The following is a 22,588-nucleotide window of genomic DNA, read 5'->3' as shown; positions in this document are numbered from 1 at the left end:
AGCTGAATTTTCAGCTGATTTATCAGAAATTAATTACGTTTTGCCAATGTCGTAATTGTGATATTTAAAAATAAGGCTGGATGGTGGCCGAGCATTCGTGGGGGTGTCAGATGGGACGTATGGTGTGATGTGGAAGAAACATCCTTCCCAGAAGGAGCCGTGTGTCTCCAGAAAGAGGTTGATTGCCTAAAAAGACCCCAAGTTTTTCCTTGGGCTTCTCCATGGTTACCTTAAAGACTTGCCCATAACCTGAGCTACACTGCACCGAGATACTAGCTTAATAGTCTAGCTTCTTTTTTGAAAACCTAACAAAATAGAGCTTTTACTTTGGCAAAGGAAGGCAGAGCAATTCTGGTTGAAGCTTCACGATATGTTCGTTTGCGATTCCTTCCTCTGAATAACGTGACCTCAAAACCTCCCCCCCAAAACAAAACCACAGCCCCTGAAAACAAAGGTTGCGTTTTGATGTTGTGTAACTCCTTCTCTATTAATAAATCTGCTATTAGAGTTGGTGTTCAAAGCAGCCATGCAAAACACAACATGAATTCCAAGTAATGTAAAACCATAGAAGTGCAGCGTGAGAGGAGTGTCTGATCCCCTCGTACAGCACTTCCCTCACCCAGACACCAGGAAAAGAAAAAGTTTGTTGGAATCCTGTGAAATAAAATCATGGGATTTCAAAACCCGAAGGTCAGAAGTGACAGCCAAAGCTCTGGCACTTGCCAGCTCAGCATCTCTCAGTTCTTTCCCCTGCTAAAGCTGTACCATGTGGAAGGTCGAGAGATGGGAGAGGACTGGGTCAACCTGTTGTAAAAATTCCCTGTAGAAATGGAGAGATAATCACAAGGGGCAGGAGAACTCAGGTTCAAGAGAGATAACTCCACTTGGTAAGCATGGTTTTTGCATTTTTGGTAGATTCTAGAACATTGCCCTAGAACATAAGGGCAACAAAGATGGTGAGGGGTCTGGAGCACAAGTCTTATGAGGAGAGGCTGAGGGAGCTGGGGATGTTCAGCCTGGAGAAGAGGAGGCTGAGGGGAGACCTTATTGCTCTCTCCAACTCCCTGAAAGGAGGGTGTAGAGAGGTGGGGGTCAGTCTCTTCTCCCAAGTCCCAGGCGACAGGACGAGAGGAAATGGCCTCAAGTTGCACCAGGGGAGGTTCAGGCTGGATATTAGGAACAATTTTTTCACTGAAAGGGTTCTCAGCCATTGGAATGGGCTGCCCAGGGAGGGGGTTGAGGCCCCATCCCTGGAGGTGTTCAAAAGAGGGGTTGATGTAGTGCTGGGAGGTCTGGTTTAGTGATGATGCTCCTTGTTTGTTGTGTGGGTGTCTATTTTTGTCAAAGTTGGGTTGACGGTTGGACAAGATGATCTTTAAGGTCCCTTCCAACCTAGAAGATTCTGTGATTCTAAAGTATTGTCTCAAGCCAGGAGTATTGCCCTAGTCTTGAGATGGTACATAAATGCACTGGTGTCCGTGCAGAAAGGTGTAGTGACCTGATGTGGCCAGAAGGAAATCACACTGAGGACCAGGAAAAAAAGCAAGGGAACTCCAGGGTTTGAATCAAAGAAGAGTTTGGGTTGGAAGGGACCTTTAAAAGCCATGTAGTCCAACCTCCTCTGCAGTGAGCAGGGACTTCTTCAACTAGATCATGTTCCTCAGAGCCCTGTCCAGCCTGATCTTGAATGTTTCCAGAGATGGGGCATTGACCACCTCTCTGGGCAACCCGAGCCAGTGTCTCACCACCCTCATCATAAAAAAATTCCTTCCTTATATCTAGCGTAAATCTTCCCTCTTCTAGTTTGCAACAACTACCCCTTGTCATATCGCAACAGGCCCTGCTAAAGGTTGTCCTCCTATTCCCCATAGGCCCCCTTTAAGTACTGAAAGGTCTCCTCAGTGGAGCCTTCTCCAGGCTGAACCCCCCCAACTCTCTCAGCCCCCCCTCCCAGCATCTCCGGGGCCTCCTCTGGCCCCGCTCCAACAGCTCCATGTCCTTCTGCTGTTGGTGGCCCCAGAGCTGGAGGCAGCACTGGGTGGGGGGTCTCCCCAGAGCGAAGCAGAGGGGCAGAATCCCCCCCTGGCCCTGCTGGCCACGGGGCTGGGGATGCAGCCCAAGGTGTGGGGGGCTTTCTGGGCTGCCAGCGCACACTGCTGGGGTGTGTTGAGCTTCTCCTCCACCAACACCCTAAGTCATTCTCCTCGGGGCTGCTCTCCATCCCCAGCCTGTATTGATACTGAGGGTTGCCCTGACCCAGATGTAGGACCCTGTACTTGGCCTTGTTGAATCTCATGAGGTTCACGTGGACCCACTTCTCCAGCCTATCCAGGTCCCTCTGCATGGCACCCTGTCCCTCAGGTGTGTCAACTGCACCACTCAGCTTGGTGTTGTCTGCAAACTTTCTGAGGGTGTACTCAATCCCGTTGTGTCATTGATGAAGATATCGAACAGTACTGGTCCCAACATGGACCCCTGAGGGGACACCACTTGTTACTGATCTCTACCTGGACCTTGAGCTGTTGACCACTACCCTCTGGATGTGACCATCCAACCAATTCTTCATCCACTGAACGGTCCACCCATCAAATCCATGTCTCTCCAATTTAGAGAGGAGGATGTTGTGGGGGACCATGTCAAAGGCCTTAAGAAGTCCAGAGAGATGACATCCATAGCTCTTCCCTTGTCCACTGACGTGTTGGTCAGGCAGGATGTGCCCGTGATGAAGCCATTGTGGCTGTTTCAAGTCACCTCCCTGTCCTCCATGTGCCTTGGCGTAGCTTCTAGGAGGTCCATGGTCTTCCAGAGGCACCGAGGTGAGGCTGACAGGTTGGTAGTTGGCAGGGTCTTCCTTTCTACCCTCTTTAAACATGGGTGCAACATTTCCTTTTTGCCAGTCACCAAGGACTTCACCTGACTGCCAGGACTTTCCCAGATGTGAATGGAAGTGGCGTTACGGCCAGGAATCTCTTCTGCCCTTGATATTTACCATTTATCATGCTATATGTCCCCTCGTTTCTGCCAGCTGCTCTTTTTTCAGCCCGTAAAAGTGGATCAGGCAGTTGCTTTTATTTCTTTTGTATATTGGAAGTGCAGGTGTGGAATATGCTCGACTGGGTAATGCAGGGAACGGTGCTTCAAGGAAACTCACTAAATTTTGCCATTTGTGCCGTTAGGAGGCCGAGCGGTGGCCGCTTTGTACTTGGGCAACCTTTGCAGCACACAAACGGTTTGTTTGGGGGTTTGTTGTGATTTGCCACTCTATTTTTAGCGTAGCTCTTTAGAGGAGAAACTTCCATCATGGTCCCGTGCAAGGCATTTGTTTAACCCTGTTGTGTCTTCAAACCTGGCCATCGCTTTGGTACGCTTATAAATATTAGGCTCGTTTCGGCAGACTTTGGTTTTATTTTGGTTTTATTAGGCAGACTTTGGTTTTATTTTGGTTTTATTAGGCAGACTTTAGGCACCAAGGCTTTGGTTGCCCTGCGTGTGAGAACACTTACTCCAGGGATGTTTCCAGGAGCAGCCACGGCATCAGGCAACGTGAGAAGGTGCCTTGTGATGACTGATTCACCCACTCTTCGGGTAAACCTTCGCTTTTCTAAGAGCTTTAAGCCGCAGTTTGGGCTGCCTGGTGTGTTGAGGTGCAGCCTCGCTCTTCCCAGAAGAGGTGCCCTTTGGGCTCCTTTTGCCTGGGCATGGTGGGATTTTGCCTGGAAAAATGCTTTGCCTGGAAATGGAATCATTTACAAGAAGTTGTGGCGGTAGAGAATTACACTGAGCCTGACATTTCCTTGCAGAAATGAATTTGTTAGCTGCAGAGTGCATGAACTCATCAAAAGCGGTGCGAATCAGAGGGTCTGCCTTGAAGTCTGCTTTTTGCAGAAGTGCTTTGTGAAATCTGAATATTTTAAATATGCACAGGGTCCTCCTACACACCCCGAGCTTTCAGCTTGGCGCTTGAAGGCTGCTACAGCAGCAGCAGCGCGAAGGCAGAAACCAAACGCTGCTCCATGATGTTCCTCACCAAAAAAGTTAAGGGGGCACCTACAGATTGTAAACATCCCAAGTGGCAAACTGTCCTTATAGAATGAAAGTCTACACTGTCAAGAAAATGGAGGTGCCCTTTGGGCTCCTTTTGCCTGGGCACGGTGGGATTTTGCCTGGAAAAATGCTTTGCCTGGAAATGGAATCATTTACAAGAAGTTGTGGCGGTAGAGAATTACACTGAGCCTCACATTTCCTTGCAGAAATGAATTTGTTAGCTGCAGAGTGCATGAACTCATCAAAAGCGGTGCAAATCGGAGGGTCTGCCTTGAAGTCTGCTTTTTGCAGAAGCACTTTGTGAAAATCTGAATATTTAAAATATGCACAGAGGTCCTCCTACACACCCCGAGCTTTCAGCTTAATTTTGGTTTTATTAGGCAGACTTTGGTTTTATTTTGGTTTTATTAGGCAGACTTTAGGCACCAAGGCTTTGGTTGCCCTGCGTGTGAGAACACTTACTCCAGGGATGTTTCCAGGAGCAGCCACGGCATCAGGCAACGTGAGAAGGTGCCTTGTGATGACTGATTCACCCACTCTTCGGGTAAACCTTCGCTTTTCTAAGAGCTTTAAGCCGCAGTTTGGGCTGCCTGGTGTGTTGAGGTGCAGCCTCGCTCTTCCCAGAAGAGGTGCCCTTTGGGCTCCTTTTGCCTGGGCATGGTGGGATTTTGCCTGGAAAAATGCTTTGCCTGGAAATGGAATCATTTACAAGAAGTTGTGGCGGTAGAGAATTACACTGAGCCTCACATTTCCTTGCAGAAATGAATTTGTTAGCTGCAGAGTGCATGAACTCATCAAAAGCGGTGCAAATCGGAGGGTCTGCCTTGAAGTCTGCTTTTTGCAGAAGCACTTTGTGAAAATCTGAATATTTAAAATATGCACAGAGGTCCTCCTACACACCCCGAGCTTTCAGCTTGGCGCTTGAAGGCTGCTACAGCAGCAGCATCACTAAGACAGAAACCAAACGCTGCTCCATGATGTTCCTCACCAAAAAAGTTAAGGGGGCACCTACAGATTGTAAACATCCCAAATGGCAAACTGTCCATATAGAATGAAAGTCTAAACTGTCAAGAAAATTTTTTTCTCTGCATTGAAGGAAATTAAGATTTCTGTGTTCATGTTGAACTCTTCCTGATAAATTTCAGCCGTATCTTTGGTTCTCTGACGATGAAGCTTGAAAAATGCTCTCCTCGTCCCTTGCTCGAAGAGACGGCAAGGTCGAAGACAACCTAATTTGTCTGTGTTTAAATCAAATTTTGCTAAAGAAAGAGGTTGCACGTTGCAGAATTTACTGTAATGTAAGATAATTAAAAAAATTCATTTCCCCGACGAGCCGGCATTGATTCGAAGTGGCAGAAGCTGCCTTCTGCCCCCCGCCGGTGGATGGGGACCGCTTGACTTCGAGTTGGCTTGATAGGAAGTTGTTTGAAAATAAACGCTGCCGTCTCGTGCTCTCAAAACAATGAGTTCACTACACCTCTGAAAAACCAGGCTGCTTATGTAAGTACCTAAATAAGGCTGTATCATGCCAGTTTGAAAATAATTTTGTAACTTTTGCCTGCCTCCTCTCCCCGTGAAGCAGATCCAGCGGCATGTACGATGGCAGGGCGCTGCGCTTCAAGGCTTTTTATCCTTTGGAACAGCTAAGTCTTGGAGAAGGCAATTTGATCTGGTGAGACAGCCCTGATCTCCCCGAATCTGGGGGGGTTTGTGCTCAGCTGGGCTATCAGGGCCACGGCTGGACTACTAGGGCCATGGCTGAGCTATCAGAGCCATGGCTGGGCTGCGTTGGGGTAGCCCTGCTGTGCAGGTAGGAGAGAGGTTCAACCTGATGACTTCCTGAGGTCCTCTCCAGCTGATGTGCCTGTGGTTCCGTGCTCAGCCTACAGCACGGAAAATGCAGGCCACTTGCCTAAACTCCATCTTTTTATTAATATTAGAAGAAAGGGATTTCTCTGGGCGCACTTGCACTGCCTGCTGCATGGAGCCCCCATCTTCGTGAGGGGCTGCAGGTGTCAGTCATAGGATCATAGAACTGTGAGGTTGGAAGGGACCTTTCAGATCATCTGGTCCAACCATCAACCTAACTGCTAAAAAACCATCACTAACCAATGTCCCTGAGCACTTTATCAACCCATCTTTTAAATACCTCCAGGGATGGTGCCTCAACCCCTTCCCTGGGCAGCCCATTCCAAGGCTTAATAACCCTTTCCGTGTCAAAATTGTTCCTAATCTCCAATCTGAACCTCCACTGGAGCAACTTGAGGCCATTTCCTCTTGTCCCATTGCCTGTTCCTTGGGAGAAGAGAATGACCCCTCCGGCTACCCCCTCCTTTCAGGGAGTTGGAGAGAGCAATAAGGTCTCCCCTCAGCCTCCTCTTCTCCAGGCTGAACACCCCCAGCTCCCTCAGCCTCTCCTCACAAGACTCATTCTCCATGGTGTGGTGCTTCAGCAGCAGATGGAAGAGAGAGGCTTAACTTTCCAAGCAAGAAATGCATGAGGGGAGGAGGGGTCACCTTCGGTGTTGATAATCCATTTAGAAAATAGGAAAATACAGACTATGTACAGGAAAAGCTGTTCTTTCTCTGTTTCAGCTTGCGCAATCATGCGTTGTGAAGTCAGAGAGCTGCATAGAAAAAATCCCAGCCTTTAGTAGATACTGCATTTCGAGAGTTGTGTAACAGCAAGACAATTTTATCCTCCAAGTCTGATTTAATCCTTAATGCACTTCCCATTGTTAAGACGCTGCTGGGATGCTGCTACCCCACACTCTTGTTTTGGATCTTACTCTAGGGTTTTCTGCAGGGGAAGCAGGCTTACATGGCTTCATCTGCTGTGTTCTGGAAAGCAGATTCTTCTGCAGGAACACTGCTCACATTCCACTTTTGCTTGAAGAATCACTTGTCTCTTTTGGAGAGACTTTTGGAAACATGCAGGGGCAGTGCCCAGGAGCGCTGAACTGGAGTGGTTTGGGTATTTTCTGAAATAATTCTGTTCAGGTCTCAAACATCTCCCTTTTCTTCTTTGTATTGACAACAAAATCTGGGCTGGGTCATTGCGATGCTGGTCACAGGGAGGTCAGGAGTAACCAACTCTGGAGCTTCCTGTACAAGTCCAGTTCAGCTCCTTTACTGGTATGGACTGTGCTGCAGTTTTACACAGAATCACAGAATCACATGGGGTTGGAAGGGACCTCTGGAGATCATCCAGTCCAACCCCCTGCCAGAGCAGGGCCACCCAGAGCAGGTCCCACAGGAATGTGTCCAGGTGGGTTTGAATGTCTCCAGAGAAGGAGACTCCACCACCTCCCTGGGCAGCCTCTTCCAGGGCTCTGCCACCCTCAAAGTGAAGAAGTTCCTCCTCATGTTTAGATGGAATTTTTGCCTCACTTGCTGTTTTGCTTTCTTTTAAAGAATGACGTTTACAGCCTGAATGATGTTGTTCTAATAAAGCTTTTATACCCTACGTGATCAAGCAGAAATAATGTAAAACAGGCTCCTGGCTGTTCCCATTTGCTGCTTCTACTGTTGGAGAGGGACAACTGAGGGAGCTTTTCCTGCACCAGGCTGAAGGTCTTATCTCTCATCTCTGCAATGACCTCATCTTGAGAAGTTGCTCCTTTTGGATTGGCTCCGTGCTACCTGGCCACCTCTTCCTTCCTTCTAGCGCCTGTTTGCAGAGCCTGGGACTTTGCACCCAGTGTAACTGACCTTACTTTTTAACAAAATAGTTTCTGCTAATGCCCTCTCCTCCCCCTCCCACCCCCTCACCCCCCCGTCTCAACTTCAGAAGGAATTTAAAATCAGACTTTGTTCTGTGTTGCAGGCGGAATGTGCTTAATTACTCTGGGGGCAAATTTAGAGACTCGTGGCTCTATCCATCCCAGCAAAGTGGGCAGCTATCGCAGCGTGACCCCCAGCTCTGGAGGAAGGTGGAAGTATGGTGGGCAGTAGAAAAAGGGGTCTTTCACTGGAGCACGTAGCAAGAGATGGGGGAACTTTTTAAAAGAGATGCCAGCTCTGAATTTATTTGCAACCTACCAGGAACTTCATGCAGGGAGGAAGCAGAGGGCAGCGGGAGGAGATGCTCCTCAGGCTTCTGGAGAGGAGATCAGAGAGGAGGATATACCATACCTGGGAAGCTCTTCAGGTCTTAGTTGTTTTTGAGGGTGACACATACATGGTTAGAGAACATCACATATCTTGCTACCATGAACTTGAAAGGATTAAACTAAAGGACCGGGATGGTCATAACTAGGTGGGGCTCTGAGGGAGCATCTACAAACCATGCCTTGGTAGGGTCAGGGTGTCTTTCTTACTCTGCTTTGTTTCTCAAACACCTCATCTCAAGGGTTTGCAGAGGAATCCAGAGCTTGTGGGCTGTGCCAGACCCAGAAACAGTGACTGGGCTCCAACCTGACCCGAGCTGGGAAACACCTGAGGGTCAGCTTCAGTCTGATAAGTGCTATAGTAACCATGAAGAACCAGCACTTTGCTTTCAGGGGTTTGACCTTTAGGCTTTTGTTTAAAACTTGCGGTGTTCGTTTACGGGGCAATTCCTGCAGCAGGTTACCCAGAGCACTGCGTGAGCGGAGTTTCTGTTGGAATAATTTATTTGCTTCTCTTAGGGCAGTAATTATTTACTAAGTATCAGCAGTTGTCTGGAATGTCGAGTTAATTATCAGCTCGCCCCTGCGAAAGTGCACGTAGTGAAAATACTTAAATAAAAAAAAAAATTGAAAGTTGTTTCTTTTTCCTCTCGTTTCAGGTACTGGGTCCGTGTGTCACATCTGAATTGTGTTGTACTGATTCTCTAAGTACCAGCTCAGCCCATCTCCTTGATGCACCCTCACGGCATCATGGCCAGTACTCAGGAGCGCCTGAGCTTGTCTTCCTCTCCAACCTCGGTGGGGGGCAAAGCTTTCTGTGAAGATAAAGACTTTGGGAGGTTACAGGATGACCACGCACCTACTGGGAGCCACCCGTCCCCCGAGCTCATCGAGGACGTGCGTGAGAAGGGCTTGCTGCAGGCAGACCTCATGGAGAACGTGAGCAGCCCCGTCACCGCAGCCGTGCTGACCAGCATCAGCGAGGACTCTAGGGACCAATTTGAGAACAGCGTGCTGCAGCTGCGGGAGCAGGACGAGGCTGAAACCCCCATTCCTCAGGGCAACAGGAACACGGTGGATGGAGAGAGCAACAGCGGAGCAGACGACGTTAAAGTCCAGTTCAACAGATCGGGCAGCGGGAGCGGTGGGTTTCTGGAGGGACTTTTTGGTTGCCTGAGGCCTGTGTGGAACATCATAGGCAAGGCCTACTCCACCGACTACAAACTGCAACAGCAAGGTAAGTGGGGAAGGAAACCTTTAGTGCTTCTTGGGACAAGCTGTGAAGATGAGGAAGGCAACCCAGGGATTGTTCCCAGCTTTCCATGTGACTCTGTGTCTCACACAGCCCTGTTATGGGTTTGCAAAGAGCCATCCTGCAGCGTACAGCCAACAGCTGTCCTGTGTAGCCAAGACAGCTCATAATGGGAGTCAAAACCAATTGTCTGTTCTGACCCGTGCCTTGGACTGTTGTGACGTGGTCTGAATCTGAACCGAGCGTTTGCGTAAGTGAGGATCAGAATGGATCGTGTTGAACACAGGGATTGTACCAGCTCCTTCATTGCTGTGGGGTTTTTTCATGCCAGATGAGAGCCACGGGCGTAGGGATTTTCATCATGCCGGATGATAAACATTGACATGGGCATTTCTGCTCCTGCATGTGCACGTCAAGGCTGTCTCCAGCTCCCCACCAAATAGCAGAAGCATTGCTTCTCTGTGGGCAAATTACATCCACTTTTATGCCTTTTTTATTCTTTAGAATATCATTCAGTACTTACCTTCCCAGAAATACGTCCTTTAATGTTTATACCTTTTTCATTTAGATGTATAAGTGTAAATGTATAAATGTGTGTGTGAATATAGATATATATCTAAAACAAATATGCAGTTTGGGAATAAGTAATGTCCCAGTCGGTCCCATACATATATCTTTAGGGGTTACTGGAAGCTAAAGAGCAGAGTATGCTCTGCCTTTGGTGTCTGATTTCTCCCCTAGCACAGGGGGAGGGACGTGGCAGATGGGAAAAGAACAAGCTGTCATTAGAATTAAGAGGCTGAAATGGTTGAGGCATTGCTTCTCTGTGGGCAAATTACATCCACATTTATGACTTTTTGTTCAGGAGTAATTTTATTCTTTAGAATATCATTCAGTACTTACCTTCCCAGAAATACGTCCTTTAATGTTTATACCTTTTTCATTTAGATGTATAAGTGTAAATGTATAAATGTGTGTGTGAATATAGATATATATCTGAAACAAATATGCAGTTTGGGAATAAGTAATGTCCCAGTCGGTCCCATACATATATCTTTAGGGGTTACTGGAAGCTAAAGAGCAGAGTATGCTCTGCCTTTGGTGTCTGATTTCTCCCCTAGCACAGGGGGAGGGACGTGGCAGATGGGAAAAGAACAAGCTGTCATTAGAATTAAGAGGCTGAAATGGTTGAGGCTTATGGCAAATGGGAACAGCCTGGCCAGCATACTGTGACAGGGGGCAGAAGTCTCCTGTGTTGCTGTGATTGTGACTCAGTGTTAATCCATCGGTTTTCTGGCGTAGACAAATGGTAAGGTTGTGGTCAGGAAACCCATCTGAGTGGGCTTATGGCAAATGGGAACAGCCTGGCCAGCATACTGTGACAGGGGGCAGAAGTCTCCTGTGTTGCTGTGATTGTGACTCAGTGTTAATCCATCGGTTTTCTGGCGTAGACAAATGGTAAGGTTGTGGTCAGGAAACCCATCTGAGTGGTTGATGTCCAAACCCCAGAGCTGGGCTGAGGAATGGTCCCTACTAGGAGGGAACAGGGTCATTAAATGATGCGTTGGGTGAATCTGCCTTGAAATAAACTCACTCCTCCTTCGCAGAGTCAATAAAAAAGACATTGAGGGGCTGGAGCGGGTCCAGAGAAGGGCGACAAAGATGGTGAGGGGTCTGGAGAATAAGTCTTATGAGGAGAGGCTGAGGGAGCTGGGGGTGTTCAGCCTGGAGAAGAGGAGGCTGAGGGGAGACCTTATTGCTCTCTCCAACTCCCTGAAAGGAGGGTGTAGAGAGGTGGGGGTCGGTCTCTTCTCCCAAGTCACAGGCGACAGGACAAGAGGAAATGGCCTCAGGGTATGCCAGGGGAGGTTCAGGCTGGATATTAGGAAAAATTTTTTCACTGAAAGGGTTCTCAGCCATTGGAATGGGCTGCCCAGGGAGGGGGTTGAGGCCCCATCCCTGGAGGTGTTCAAAAGACAGGTTGATGTAGTGCTGGGAGGTCTGGTTTAGTGATGATGCTCCTTGTTTGTTGTGTGGGTGTCTATTTTTGTCAGTCAGGTTGACGGTTGGACAAGATGATCTTTAAGGTCCCTTCCAACCTAGAAGATTCTGTGAGGGGGGAAAGGTGCCTCCTCAGCCCCTGCTCTGTCAGACCCATGCCCTCAGCGAGAGTTTACTGCAGTTTGAAATCCTTTGGCAAAGTTGATTTTGAGTTTTGCCTGCGCATCGTGGACTCAGGATGTCACACGTGGTTGGGTCTATAAATAAAAAAACAAAACAAAGCGACTGCAAATTCGGTGGGGAATTAACACCGTGGGGGTGGAGCGGGATGTGGGGAGTTTTGGAAGAGCCCGTGTGTGGCAGGGGAGGAGGAGGAGGTGCAGAGAGGGAGCGTGGTGTCAGCAGGGCTGTGTTACAGGCGCTCGGGGTTTTCAAATGGAGCTGAAACTTTCCAAGGAACGGACACAGATGCGGTTTCATCGGCTGCTGCCAGCAATTCCCTGACTGCCCCACACCAGTGGGATCTCACCAGCTCACACTTGTCACTGGGAGCTTCTGAGCCAACTTGTGCTTGCCTGTGCCTGGAAGCTGGGGAAGGAGCTCCAGGAAAGCTCCCTGTGAGGCAGAGAGATCTCATTTCCCCTAGAATTGGGACAGCAGATGCGTTGGAGACCGCAGTTTAGCGTGTGCTTTGATGGCCCACAGGGGACGCTTTCTTTTGTATGAAAGTCACTAATAAAAAAGATGGAAGAGCTAACTAATGAAAACGAGCAGCTGAGGGCGTTTGGGGGGTGCCCGCAGAGCTCCTCTTCGTGTGCTCAGAAGTATCTTGCTGTTCTGTGTCGTGGGCACATTCGGAGACGTGGATTAATGGGTGCTTTGCAGTTGGCCGTTGGCATTAGGTCCTTCCTAAAAGGGTGGTTTTGCAAAGGCTGCAGATGTAGTAAGGCTGAAGATTAATTGGGATCTGCTGTGTGGCCTGGATGGTTTAGCTGCATCTTCAATGTCATAAATTAAGAGTAAAGAGAAGATTTTTTTTTTTAATATTTTTTTTTCCCCTCGAGCTGATCGGTCGGGCAGATCTCTGATGGTAGCAGTACTCTTTAATTATCCACGGATAAACCTTTCAAAACTTGCTTCTATGCTAAAGCTTGAGAATTTTGTCAGAATATTCATGTTCTCTTTTCCGGATGATCTCATTCTTGCTTCTTGCCACCAGAAAATCTTCTTTGTGTGTGTTTCATCAGCTACATAGAAGCCGGCAGTTGAGTAACTGATGGATGTGATTGCTTTTATTTTTGCTGTCTTTGAGCAGGAGCCCAGAGGATGCAGGGTTTGTGTTTGTGCAGGTGTTAGGCATGTGGAGAAGACAGGCTGAGGAAATGTCTCTGGTCCTTCCAGCAGTAGAGAGATGCTCGTGGTGGCCTTTTGTTCCCCTGGGAGCTGATTTACCCCTTTGGGCTGGTGCCATAGATTTGTGCAGGTGATTTTTTTTTTCCCCTCTTCATGAAGCAGCTACTTTAAGCCCAATCCAGGAGCAGACCTTTGTGTTGGACTGAATCAACAGATGGGGTAGGAGGCCTGTTTGGACGTGTAGCCACAGGGGAACTTGGTTTTGCCTGCAGATGCTTCCTAGTACTTCTTGCTGCTCATCAGCATCCCTGTTTGCCCGCTTTGGATCTCCTGCAGGCCCAAATGCTAGGACGACGTGGTGGTGGTGTGGTTGCCAGTAGTAAAATATAAATAGGTTTCATGCCCTTTGGAAATGTCATACTTGAGTCCATATTCATAGAATCATAGAATGGTTTGGGTTGGAAGGGACTGTAAAGATCATTGAGTACCACCCCCCTGCCCTGGGCAGGGACACCTCCCACCAGACCAGGTTGCTCCAAGCCCCCTCCAACCTGGCCTTGAACCCCTCCAGGGATGGGGCAGCCACAGCTTCTCTGGGCAACCTGGGCCAGGCTCTCACCACCCTCAGAGTGAAGAGTTTTGAGGTCTCCAGGGGCTGCTTTGGCTGGAGACAGCAGGAGATGCTCCAAGGAGCCCTGCAACCTGGGCCAGGGTCTCACCACCCTCACACCAAAGAATTTCTTTCTGGTATCTAATCTAAATCTCCCCTCTTTCAATTTAAACCCATAACCCCTTGTCCTGTCACTGCACCTCCTGACAAAGAGTCCCTCCCCAGCTCTCCTGTAGCCCCTTCAGATATTGGAAGGCTGCTCTAAGGTCTCCCTGGAGCCTTCTCTTCTCCAGGCTGAACAACCCCAACCCTCTGCTGCCCTCACAGCAGAGGTGCTCTAGCCCTCAGATCACTTTCATGGCCCTCCTCTGGACCCATTCCAACAGGTCCATGTTGAGGACTCCAGAGCTGGACACAGAGCTCCAGGTGGGGTCTCACGAGAGCAGAGCAGAGGGACAGAATCACCTCCCTGGACCTGCTGGCCCACGCTGCTTTTGATGCAGCCCAGGATGTGGTTGGCTTCCCATATTGCCTCCATGTTGCCTGTGAAGGCTTGGCTTGGGACTTGGTGAATGGGTGGAAAAGATAAGAATGATTTCTACATGATTCTGCATTATCTTCTTGTTGAAATTACTCCTTGAGTTTCCTTCTCAGCATCTGAGATGGTCGTCAAGAGGAGAGCATTTCTGTGCTTCCTTGGGGACCCACGCTGGGCAGAGCTTTGGTCAGCGGGGTGGTGTCTTGGTTGATTAAGCAGTGCCAATTGCTGCTGTTAATTGCTCTGCCTGCTTGGTGAGTAGTCATTCCTTCAGGGAGTCTTTGCTTTTCTGTTGTTCAATGGCTGCAAGTCGATTATCTGGGGGTTAAGTATTTTGGGTTTGACCCATAAAATCACTTCTGACTGTGTTTTTCCACTTGTTTACCCTGATTTCTAAAGGCTGCTGGTGAGTGCTTTCAGGGAGATATACTTAGTTCTTTAATTTGCATCTACCAGTTATTTAATTTGGATTGTTGGGACTCTGTAACGCTTTATAGTAAGACTCGTTTGTGTTTTCCACAGACTCATTGGGCTCTTGAGTCATTTCCTTTGGATTAAGAATCTGTATTCGGGAGTTACTTTCACTATACCCTTCACAAGTTATGTTCATCATGGGGGGGTTGTGCAGGGCTGAAGAGCAAGGTGCTTTATGAAGGTTGCTCGTGTTCCTGGGTTTTTTCTACACCAGAGTTTCTCCTTGTCCTCGTGCCAATCCTGGCGAGCGGTCGGCGCTGGCAAAGGGCACAAATTTGCTTCAGAGAGATTGGCTCGATGGCTGGGGCTGCTCCTGCCTTTCTTCCCCATGAGAAACAGATACCCATCATTCTACTCCAATGGTCCTTAATCACCTTAGAAACGCATGCTCTTGCGTAATTCTTGCTGCTGTAACACTTTAATTTATTTAGGGGCCGTATCCCCCAGGCTTCTTTAGGCCCAGAAGAGTCTGGAACAAAAACTGGTCCATCCTGGCAGGAGATCTCCTCATCTCTCTTCTGCTGGAGGAGGGGACAGTGCTAGGAGAGCTGTAGCAAGCCTTGAAGTCTGGGCGAATCTCAAGCCAAGAAATATTAATGAACTTCTTGACCAAGGCTGGCAGTATGGTTGGGTCTTGATTAGCCCACCCAGACGTGGCTCCTTGCCACCCTGCTGATCATCTGAGGTGTTACTCTTCTGGCCAGGCTCTTTGACCTAACTAAGGTTAGTCATCACAGCCGCGCACCCAAGTTCTTGCAACTCTTCTGGCCAGGCTCTTTGACCTAACTAGGGTTAGTCATCACAGCCACACACCCAAGTTCTTGCAGATGGTTTATCACAGAATCACAGAATCTTCTAGGTTGGAAGGGACCTTAAAGATCATCTTGTCCAACCATCAACCTGACTGACAAAAATAGACACCCACACAACAAACAAGGAGCATCATCACTAAACCAGACCTCCCAGCACTACATCAACCCGGCTTTTGAACACCTCCAGGGATGGGGCCTCAACCCCCTCCCTGGGCAGCCCATTCCAATGGCTGAGAACCCTTTCAGTGAAAAAATTCAAGTCCTTCTCTGATTCCTGCTGCTGGTTGAGATGACGGAGCTCTCAGCGTTTGCACCACTCATGCTACCAAACCCTGTTTTTTTGATTGAATGGTGTCCAGTGCTTTTCTCCACCAGCATCCCATTCTTTGGGAAGCTTTTCAGTGCCTGGTACGTTCTGGGAGCCAAACAACCTGCTGGTGCTGGTGGTCTTAGTGTAATAACATGCTCCTGGAGAGTGAAAGAGGGTTTTTTTGGATTTTTGTCTTACTGTTGCACGTGGGAAAGGATATCTCTCTCCAAATAAACACGAGGTGATGACTTCGCAGGAGAAAGTGCATAAACTTTTGCTTTCTTTGTTCACAATCTCTCTCTGCCTCTGCCGTTGCGGAGGTTAATAGGTAATATTAAGAGCAAATTAGGGCTCCTTGGTGATAACAATGTAGTTACCCAGCACTGCTCACAAACTTTGGGTGCTTTGGGGAAAGAGATGACAAGGTTGCACGCCGTGTGCAGGAAAGGCAGTCTCCTCACACCTAAAGAAACAGCTATTTCAGTACAACAGAATAGTTCCATGTCACCCACATAAAAATACTGTTTGTCAACAAACATGAAAATCAACTGTGTTTGCCACCTTCTTTCACAAGTGATGCATTTGGGAATTAAATAGAAATGCACATCTTATCAATTTATTTATGAATTTCCTCCTTTTCTTTTATTTTCCTTATTTAAAGAACTGCCTTTAAATGTTGAAATGTCTAAAGAGCTAAATACCAAGTGGCAAAAAAATTACTCAGGTTGTTGGGTGAAGAAGAAGGCTTATTATTTTAAAATATTTGAGTGTCTTGTGGTCAAGATAGTGGCCACAGCATGTTTCATGCCTCAGTTTCTCTTAGGTTCTTACACAGACAGGCATTTCTTGTTCCAGTACCAAAGGACACGTTTGCTGGTGGGCAGTATCACCTTCAGGGTGTCTTGGGATTCTTGAAAATTGAGGGTAGGGATCAGCATCAGCCCAGAGACACTTTTGGGTATAGAAGTTTCCCTTGAGTGGTGACAGTATCTAAAATAAACACTTTGGTGTAATCCCAGTGCCAGCCCCAGGGACACCCTGTTGGCTCAGAGACTGGGTGAACCAAGAAGATGCATCTTTTTAGTGATCTGAAATGGCAATCTGTAGAGATGTGACTTCCTTCTATTGCAGAAATCAGTGGGTTTTGGTGCTTGGTGGGTTTGTCGCTAAATAATTTATTCTCTAAACTTACACGTTTATCAGGTTGCAGTAAATAAATTATTGCCTGCCTTTGATCTTGCTGTTTGTGGGATGTTCAGGTAATTTCGAGGTGACTTCCAGACAGCAAAGCTTTCTGTTCTGATGGGTACAGCTGTCCTGAACTGGTTTGTACCCTGCTGCTGGACCGCTCTGGCAGTGTCCCTGCAAGATGCGTGCGGGTGCCTCAAAGGGGGAGTCCCTTCAGGATTTTTTGCCCATTTGACACTGATATACTCAACATTAGAGTGGGAAAGACCCGCTTCTGTGACTGGTGCTGGTGGTTAATGGGCTTTGTGTTGGGTAACTTGGTGGTTGCCATTTTACAACCTGCCACCTCTGACTTTCCCTTTTATATCCTATTTTTTTGGCCTGTTTCAGGGGGCAAAAAAACCCCTTAGTTGTTTGTTGTGGGTTTTTTTTTTTTTTCCAGTTGTCAATGTTAAATGTGTTTTTTTTCTCATCTATCCTTTTCAATGGAATCATGTAGGATTTCTAAGAGATACCATCACCGTTCAGTTTTGGAGTCCAGGACCAGCTCCCTGAACTGCCAATCCAGTGTCCCTGGTGTGTTAAATTGCTGCCTGTCAACTCGAAGCAGCTCACCCCAGGGGTTAGGGGTGGTGAGCTCTGTTGGAAAAGCAGGTGGGAACTGGGTGAACCAAGAAGATGCATCTTTTTAGTGATCTGAAATGGCAATCTGTAGAGATGTGACTTCCTTCTATTGCAGAAATCAGTGGGTTTTGGTGCTTGGTGGGTTTGTCGCTAAATAATTTATTCTCTAAACTTACACGTTTATCAGGTTGCAGTAAATAAATTATTGCCTGCCTTTGATCTTGCTGTTTGTGGGATGTTCAGGTAATTTCGAGGTGACTTCCAGACAGCAAAGCTTTCTGTTCTGATGGGTACAGCTGTCCTGAACTGGTTTGTACCCTGCTGCTGGACCGCTCTGGCAGTGTCCCTGCAAGATGCGTGCGGGTGCCTCAAAGGGGGAGTCCCTTCAGGATTTTTTGCCCATTTGACACTGATATACTCAACATTAGAGTGGGAAAGACCCGCTTCTGTGACTGGTGCTGGTGGTTAATGGGCTTTGTGTTGGGTAACTTGGTGGTTGCCATTTTACAACCTGCCACCTCTGACTTTCCCTTTTATATCCTATTTTTTTGGCCTGTTTCAGGGGGCAAAAAAACCCCTTAGTTGTTTGTTGTGGGTTTTTTTTTTTTTTCCAGTTGTCAATGTTAAATGTGTTTTTTTTCTCATCTATCCTTTTCAATGGAATCATGTAGGATTTCTAAGAGATACCATCACCGTTCAGTTTTGGAGTCCAGGACCAGCTCCCTGAACTGCCAATCCAGTGTCCCTGGTGTGTTAAATTGCTGCCTGTCAACTCGAAGCAGCTCACCCCAGGGGTTAGTGGTGGTGAGCTCTGTTGGAAAAGCAGGTGGGAATGGGAAAGAACAGGCTGGAGGCAACTGGCTGCATAGGGAAGAGTGTGGACAGCAGGTCAAGGGAGGTCATTCTCCCCCTCTGCTCTGCACTGGGGAGGCCACAACTGGAATCCTGCGTCCAGTTCTGGGCTCCCCAGTTCAAGAGGGACAGGGAACTGCTGGAGAGAGTCCAGTGAAGGGCAACAAAGATGATTCAAGGATTGGAGCATCTCCCTTATGCGGAGAGACTGAGAGAGCTGGGACTCTTTAGTCTGGAGAAGAGAAGGCTGAGGGGAGACCTTATTAATGCTGACAAGTATCTCAAGGGAGGGTTGAAGGAGGAGGGAGCCAGACTCTTTTCAGTAGTTGCCAGTGAGAGGACAAGGGGCAATGGGCACAAGTTGGGACATAAGAGGTTCCACTTGAATATGAGGAAGAACTTTTTCATGGTGAGGGTGACAGAGCCCTGGAAGAGGCTGCCCAGGGAGGGTGTGGAGTCCCCTTCTCTGGAGATTTTCAAGCCCCGCCTGGATGCTCCTGAGTAACATGCTCTGACAAGCTCTGGGTGGTCCTGCTTTAGCAGGGGAGTTGGACTAGATGATCTCTATGGTCCCTTCCAACTCTAAAAATTCAGTGAAATTAAGTGAAACTGTGGTGAGGGAGAGGAGCTGGATGAAGGGGAAGCTGAGGCTGAGCCTGTACTGGGAGGAGATACCATCTACCACCCCTAGAAAAATCCACCTCGAGATGTGTCCTGGTGTGATCTTGCTACAGAACACTTCTGTGGGCTTGATCTTTTCATGTTGTTCTCTTTGCTTGCCTGTACCTAGATACCTGGGAGGTCCCGTTCGAGGAGATCTCGGAGCTGCAGTGGCTGGGCAGCGGCGCGCAGGGAGCCGTCTTCCTCGGCAAATTCCGGGCGGAGGAGGTGGCCATCAAGAAAGTGAGAGATCAGAACGAAACGGATATCAAGCACTTGAGGAAGCTCAAGCATCCTAACATCATTGCGTTCAAGTAGGTTGGGAGACTCTTTAGAAACATACCTTTGTCCAGGGAAGAGCCATTCGCCTGTGCGTCCTGGCCAAGTTTTTAAAGTCCGGGGCAAAATTGGGTGGTTGTCCTTCCTCTCAAGTTGTCGCACATTCATGTGAATACTAAGGCTTCACAAAATCTTCACAGAATCTTAGTGGTTGGAAGGGACCTCTGAGATCATTGAGTCCAACCACAAAAAAAAAACAACCAAACAAAACCAAAGAAATACAAAACCCACCACACCAAATGCCCACCAAAAACACCATACCCACCAACTAAACCCCACACTCAACACCTCACCATAAACCAATAACCTTGGGCACTAGAGCATGCCCTGAAGAGCCATGTCTATACGTTTCTTAAATCCCTCCAGGGATGGTGACTCCGCCACCTCCCTGGGCAGGCTGTTCCAGGGCCTGACCACTCTCTCAGGAAAGTAGTTCTTTCTAATATCTAATCTAAACTTACCCTCCCCCAACTTCAGACCATTTCCTCTGGTCTTGTCGTTCGTCCTTTGGGAGAAGAGGCCAACACCTGCCTCTCTACACCCTCCTTTCAGGGAGTTGTAGAGGGCAATGAGGTCTCCCCTCAGCCTCCTCTTCTCCAAACTAAACATGCTCAGTTCCCTCAGCCTCTCCTCATAGGACTTGTTCTCCAGGCCCCTCACCAGCTTGGTGGCTCTCCTCTGGAAAAAAAAAATTTAAATCCCGAACCGAAAAATCTGTTTAATATAAAGTCCTCTCATCGAGGACGTATCAGATATTAAACTGATAAGAACAGATACTACACTTGATCTTAGCCAAAAGGCTGAGAAGCTTGGATGCCATTCCCACCCAGTGCTGTGACCTGTGGGGTCACAAAATGCCCGTAGTGAACCCTACAAATCTGTGGAAGTTGATGGAAACCCATCCCAATCACCAGTGAGGTTCCTCCTGTTCATTAAGGCGTTATTAGCAGAGGCTGGCCCAGGCTAATCTGCCACCCCTCCATTGCTACCTTTGAGAGCTGCTCTGGGATTTTGACTCTCCTGATCCTCACCAGCTGTGTGTTTTCTTTCTTTGCCAGGGGAGTTTGCACTCAGGCCCCGTGCTACTGCATCATCATGGAGTACTGCGCACACGGGCAGCTCTACGAGGTCCTGCGAGCGGGGCGGAAGGTCACCCCTCGGCTGCTTGTGGACTGGTCCACGGGGATCGCCAGCGGGATGAATTATCTGCACCTTCACAAAATCATCCATCGAGACCTCAAGTCACCAAAGTGAGTCTCTAGCCAATGAAACATCCTCCACTTGGGGTTGTCTTGTTGTTTTCTTGAGGAATAGTTTAAAGCTAGGTCAAAATCCCTTTTTTTTTTTAATACTTTGACTCAAAACTAATGAGAGTGAAGCTAATGCAACTTGTTGGCATCCCCTGCTGTGCTGCAATGTAAGAAGACTGGAAATTCTCCCAGTGTCTTACATGATAAATAGCAATCAGGAAATATTTCTAATGATTTTATGATGCCTGGTCCTTTTTGAAAACGGGATATTCTGTTGCCTTCTGCTTTTTCATTTTTCCTCCTTGTTTGTTCTTTTGTTATTCCCCCGTTTTTCTGGAATGCATCTTTCTCATTTCTCTGCTGCTTTCTGACCAAAACTATCTGACTGCTTATATTCTTATTCCCTAGATGTTTGTCACTTCTTTAGCCTGTGACGTGACTGTGACAGTGCATTAAGATAACACTTTTAGATGATTTACAGCACAGTTTAAAATACAGCTTTATTAAAATTTTGAAACACTCCCAGATATAGTGAATCTTTAGCGACTTGTGAATTTGCAATTTAATCTTTGACTTGTTGCATCTAGAAATGCATTTGAGGCACAAAACACAACCACCCCAAAGACAGTGAGTGCTTTTGTCAGTGAAAATGCATCATCTTTTTTTCTTGTACTACAATTGTGAACAGCACAACCATTTGTGTTGATTAAGAAGGGATTTACTCCCAGTGGCTGTCGTGGTACAAGAAAAACTGCAAAATGTTGATTGCTTATTTCTTTTTCTTTCTCTTTTTTTTTCTTTTTCTCTCCAGTGTTTTAGTTACACACACAGATGCAGTAAAAATTTCAGATTTTGGGACGTCGAAAGAACTCAGTGATAAAAGTACCAAGATGTCTTTTGCTGGAACTGTGGCTTGGATGGCCCCGGAGGTGATACGCAACGAGCCCGTCTCCGAAAAGGTGGATATCTGGTGAGTAGTACTAAGGGTTAAATATCTTCACCTTCTCTTTTAGCCACTGGGTTTCCCAACACTTTACATATTCAGCACTCTTTTCTCATTCTAGGCATGGGGATAGTTTGCTCTGTGGTGGACTATTCCTTGCTCCACCTGCCTGGTGCCCTGAATTTGTTATGAACTGTAATGGAGAGAGAAATGACACGTGTGTAAAAGCTGTGTGTTGTGATTTGAAGGTACCTCATGAGACTTGGTGCAGACTGTCTGTGTCTTGCAGTAAGCAAATCATGCAATTGTTGGAGTTGGATGGGATCTTCCTAGAGGTCATCTAGTCCAACTCCCCTGCCAAATCAAGCAGTTCTTCTTCCCTGTGTCATTATTTAGGCCAGAGCTTTCTTCCACTCCTGGTCCTCAGGGCCCCCCTCAGCAACTTCTGCAGCCAGGGTATTTTCCACTTGCTTTCTGCGTTCCTCAGGGCCTTGTTTGAGCTGTAGAGAGGTCTCTACTCTGCTGGATTGAAGGGTCTGACCAACTTTTGCTTTCTGCTTAGTGGACTTGGCTGTTATATGTACAGCCGTGGGATTATAGACCAGTGAATTTAACCCCAGATCCAAGAGGGAGGAAACCAGGATACATCGTAAGCGTTTTGAACACCCATTTCCATCTCATGTGAAATGTATTCTGTGTCCAAAGGAACACAAGGAAGAGGGCTCAGCCTTGGAGCTCCTTTGGGATGCCTCTCCACAGGTTTCAGGGTCTTGAAGGGAACCGCATCTCTCTTTCTGCCCTGTTATTTCTGCATACTAAATTTCACTGAATTGTTAGAGTTGGAAGGGACCATAGAGATCATCTAGCCCAACTCCCCTGCTGAAGCAGGACCACCCAGAGCTTGTCAGAGCATGTTACTCAGGAGCATCCAGGCGGGTCTTGAAAATCTCCAAAGAAGGGGACACACACCCTCCCTGGGCAGCCTGTTCCAGGGCTCTGTCACCCTCACCGTGAAGAAGTTCTTCCTCATATTCAAGTGGACCCCTTTATGTTCCAACTTGTGCCCGTTGCCCCTCGTCCTCTCACTGGCAACCACTGAAAAGAGTCTGGTTCCCTCCTCCCTCAGCCCGCCCTTGAGATACTTGTAGGCATGAATAAGGTCTCCCCTCAGCCTTCTCTTCTCCAGACTAAAGAGTCCCAGCTCTCTCAGTCTCTCCTCATAAGGGAGA

The 22,588-nt window shown here is 47.7% G+C and overlaps 1 protein-coding gene across 1 annotated transcript in view; it reads left to right on the top strand.

Annotated features, from left to right (window-relative positions):
* MAP3K13 (mitogen-activated protein kinase kinase kinase 13) overlaps positions 1-22,588 on the top strand; it is a 140,718-nt gene that overhangs the window by 81,049 nt on the left and 37,081 nt on the right. The window contains exons 4-7 of the mRNA XM_014939697.1: positions 8,813-9,390; positions 18,958-19,141; positions 20,225-20,416; positions 21,228-21,386. Coding sequence (XP_014795183.1) covers positions 8,886-9,390; positions 18,958-19,141; positions 20,225-20,416; positions 21,228-21,386 — 1,040 coding nt within the window. The 5' untranslated portion in view covers positions 8,813-8,885. The remainder of the gene's footprint in view (positions 1-8,812; positions 9,391-18,957; positions 19,142-20,224; positions 20,417-21,227; positions 21,387-22,588) is intronic.

The sequence above is a fragment of the Calidris pugnax genome, unplaced genomic scaffold (genome assembly GCF_001431845.1).
Source record: "Calidris pugnax isolate Ruff unplaced genomic scaffold, ASM143184v1 scaffold37, whole genome shotgun sequence".
Lineage (NCBI taxonomy): Eukaryota > Metazoa > Chordata > Aves > Charadriiformes > Scolopacidae > Calidris > Calidris pugnax.
Note: the sequence above shows the minus strand (reverse complement) of the source record. Positions and strands in the feature narration are given on the sequence as shown.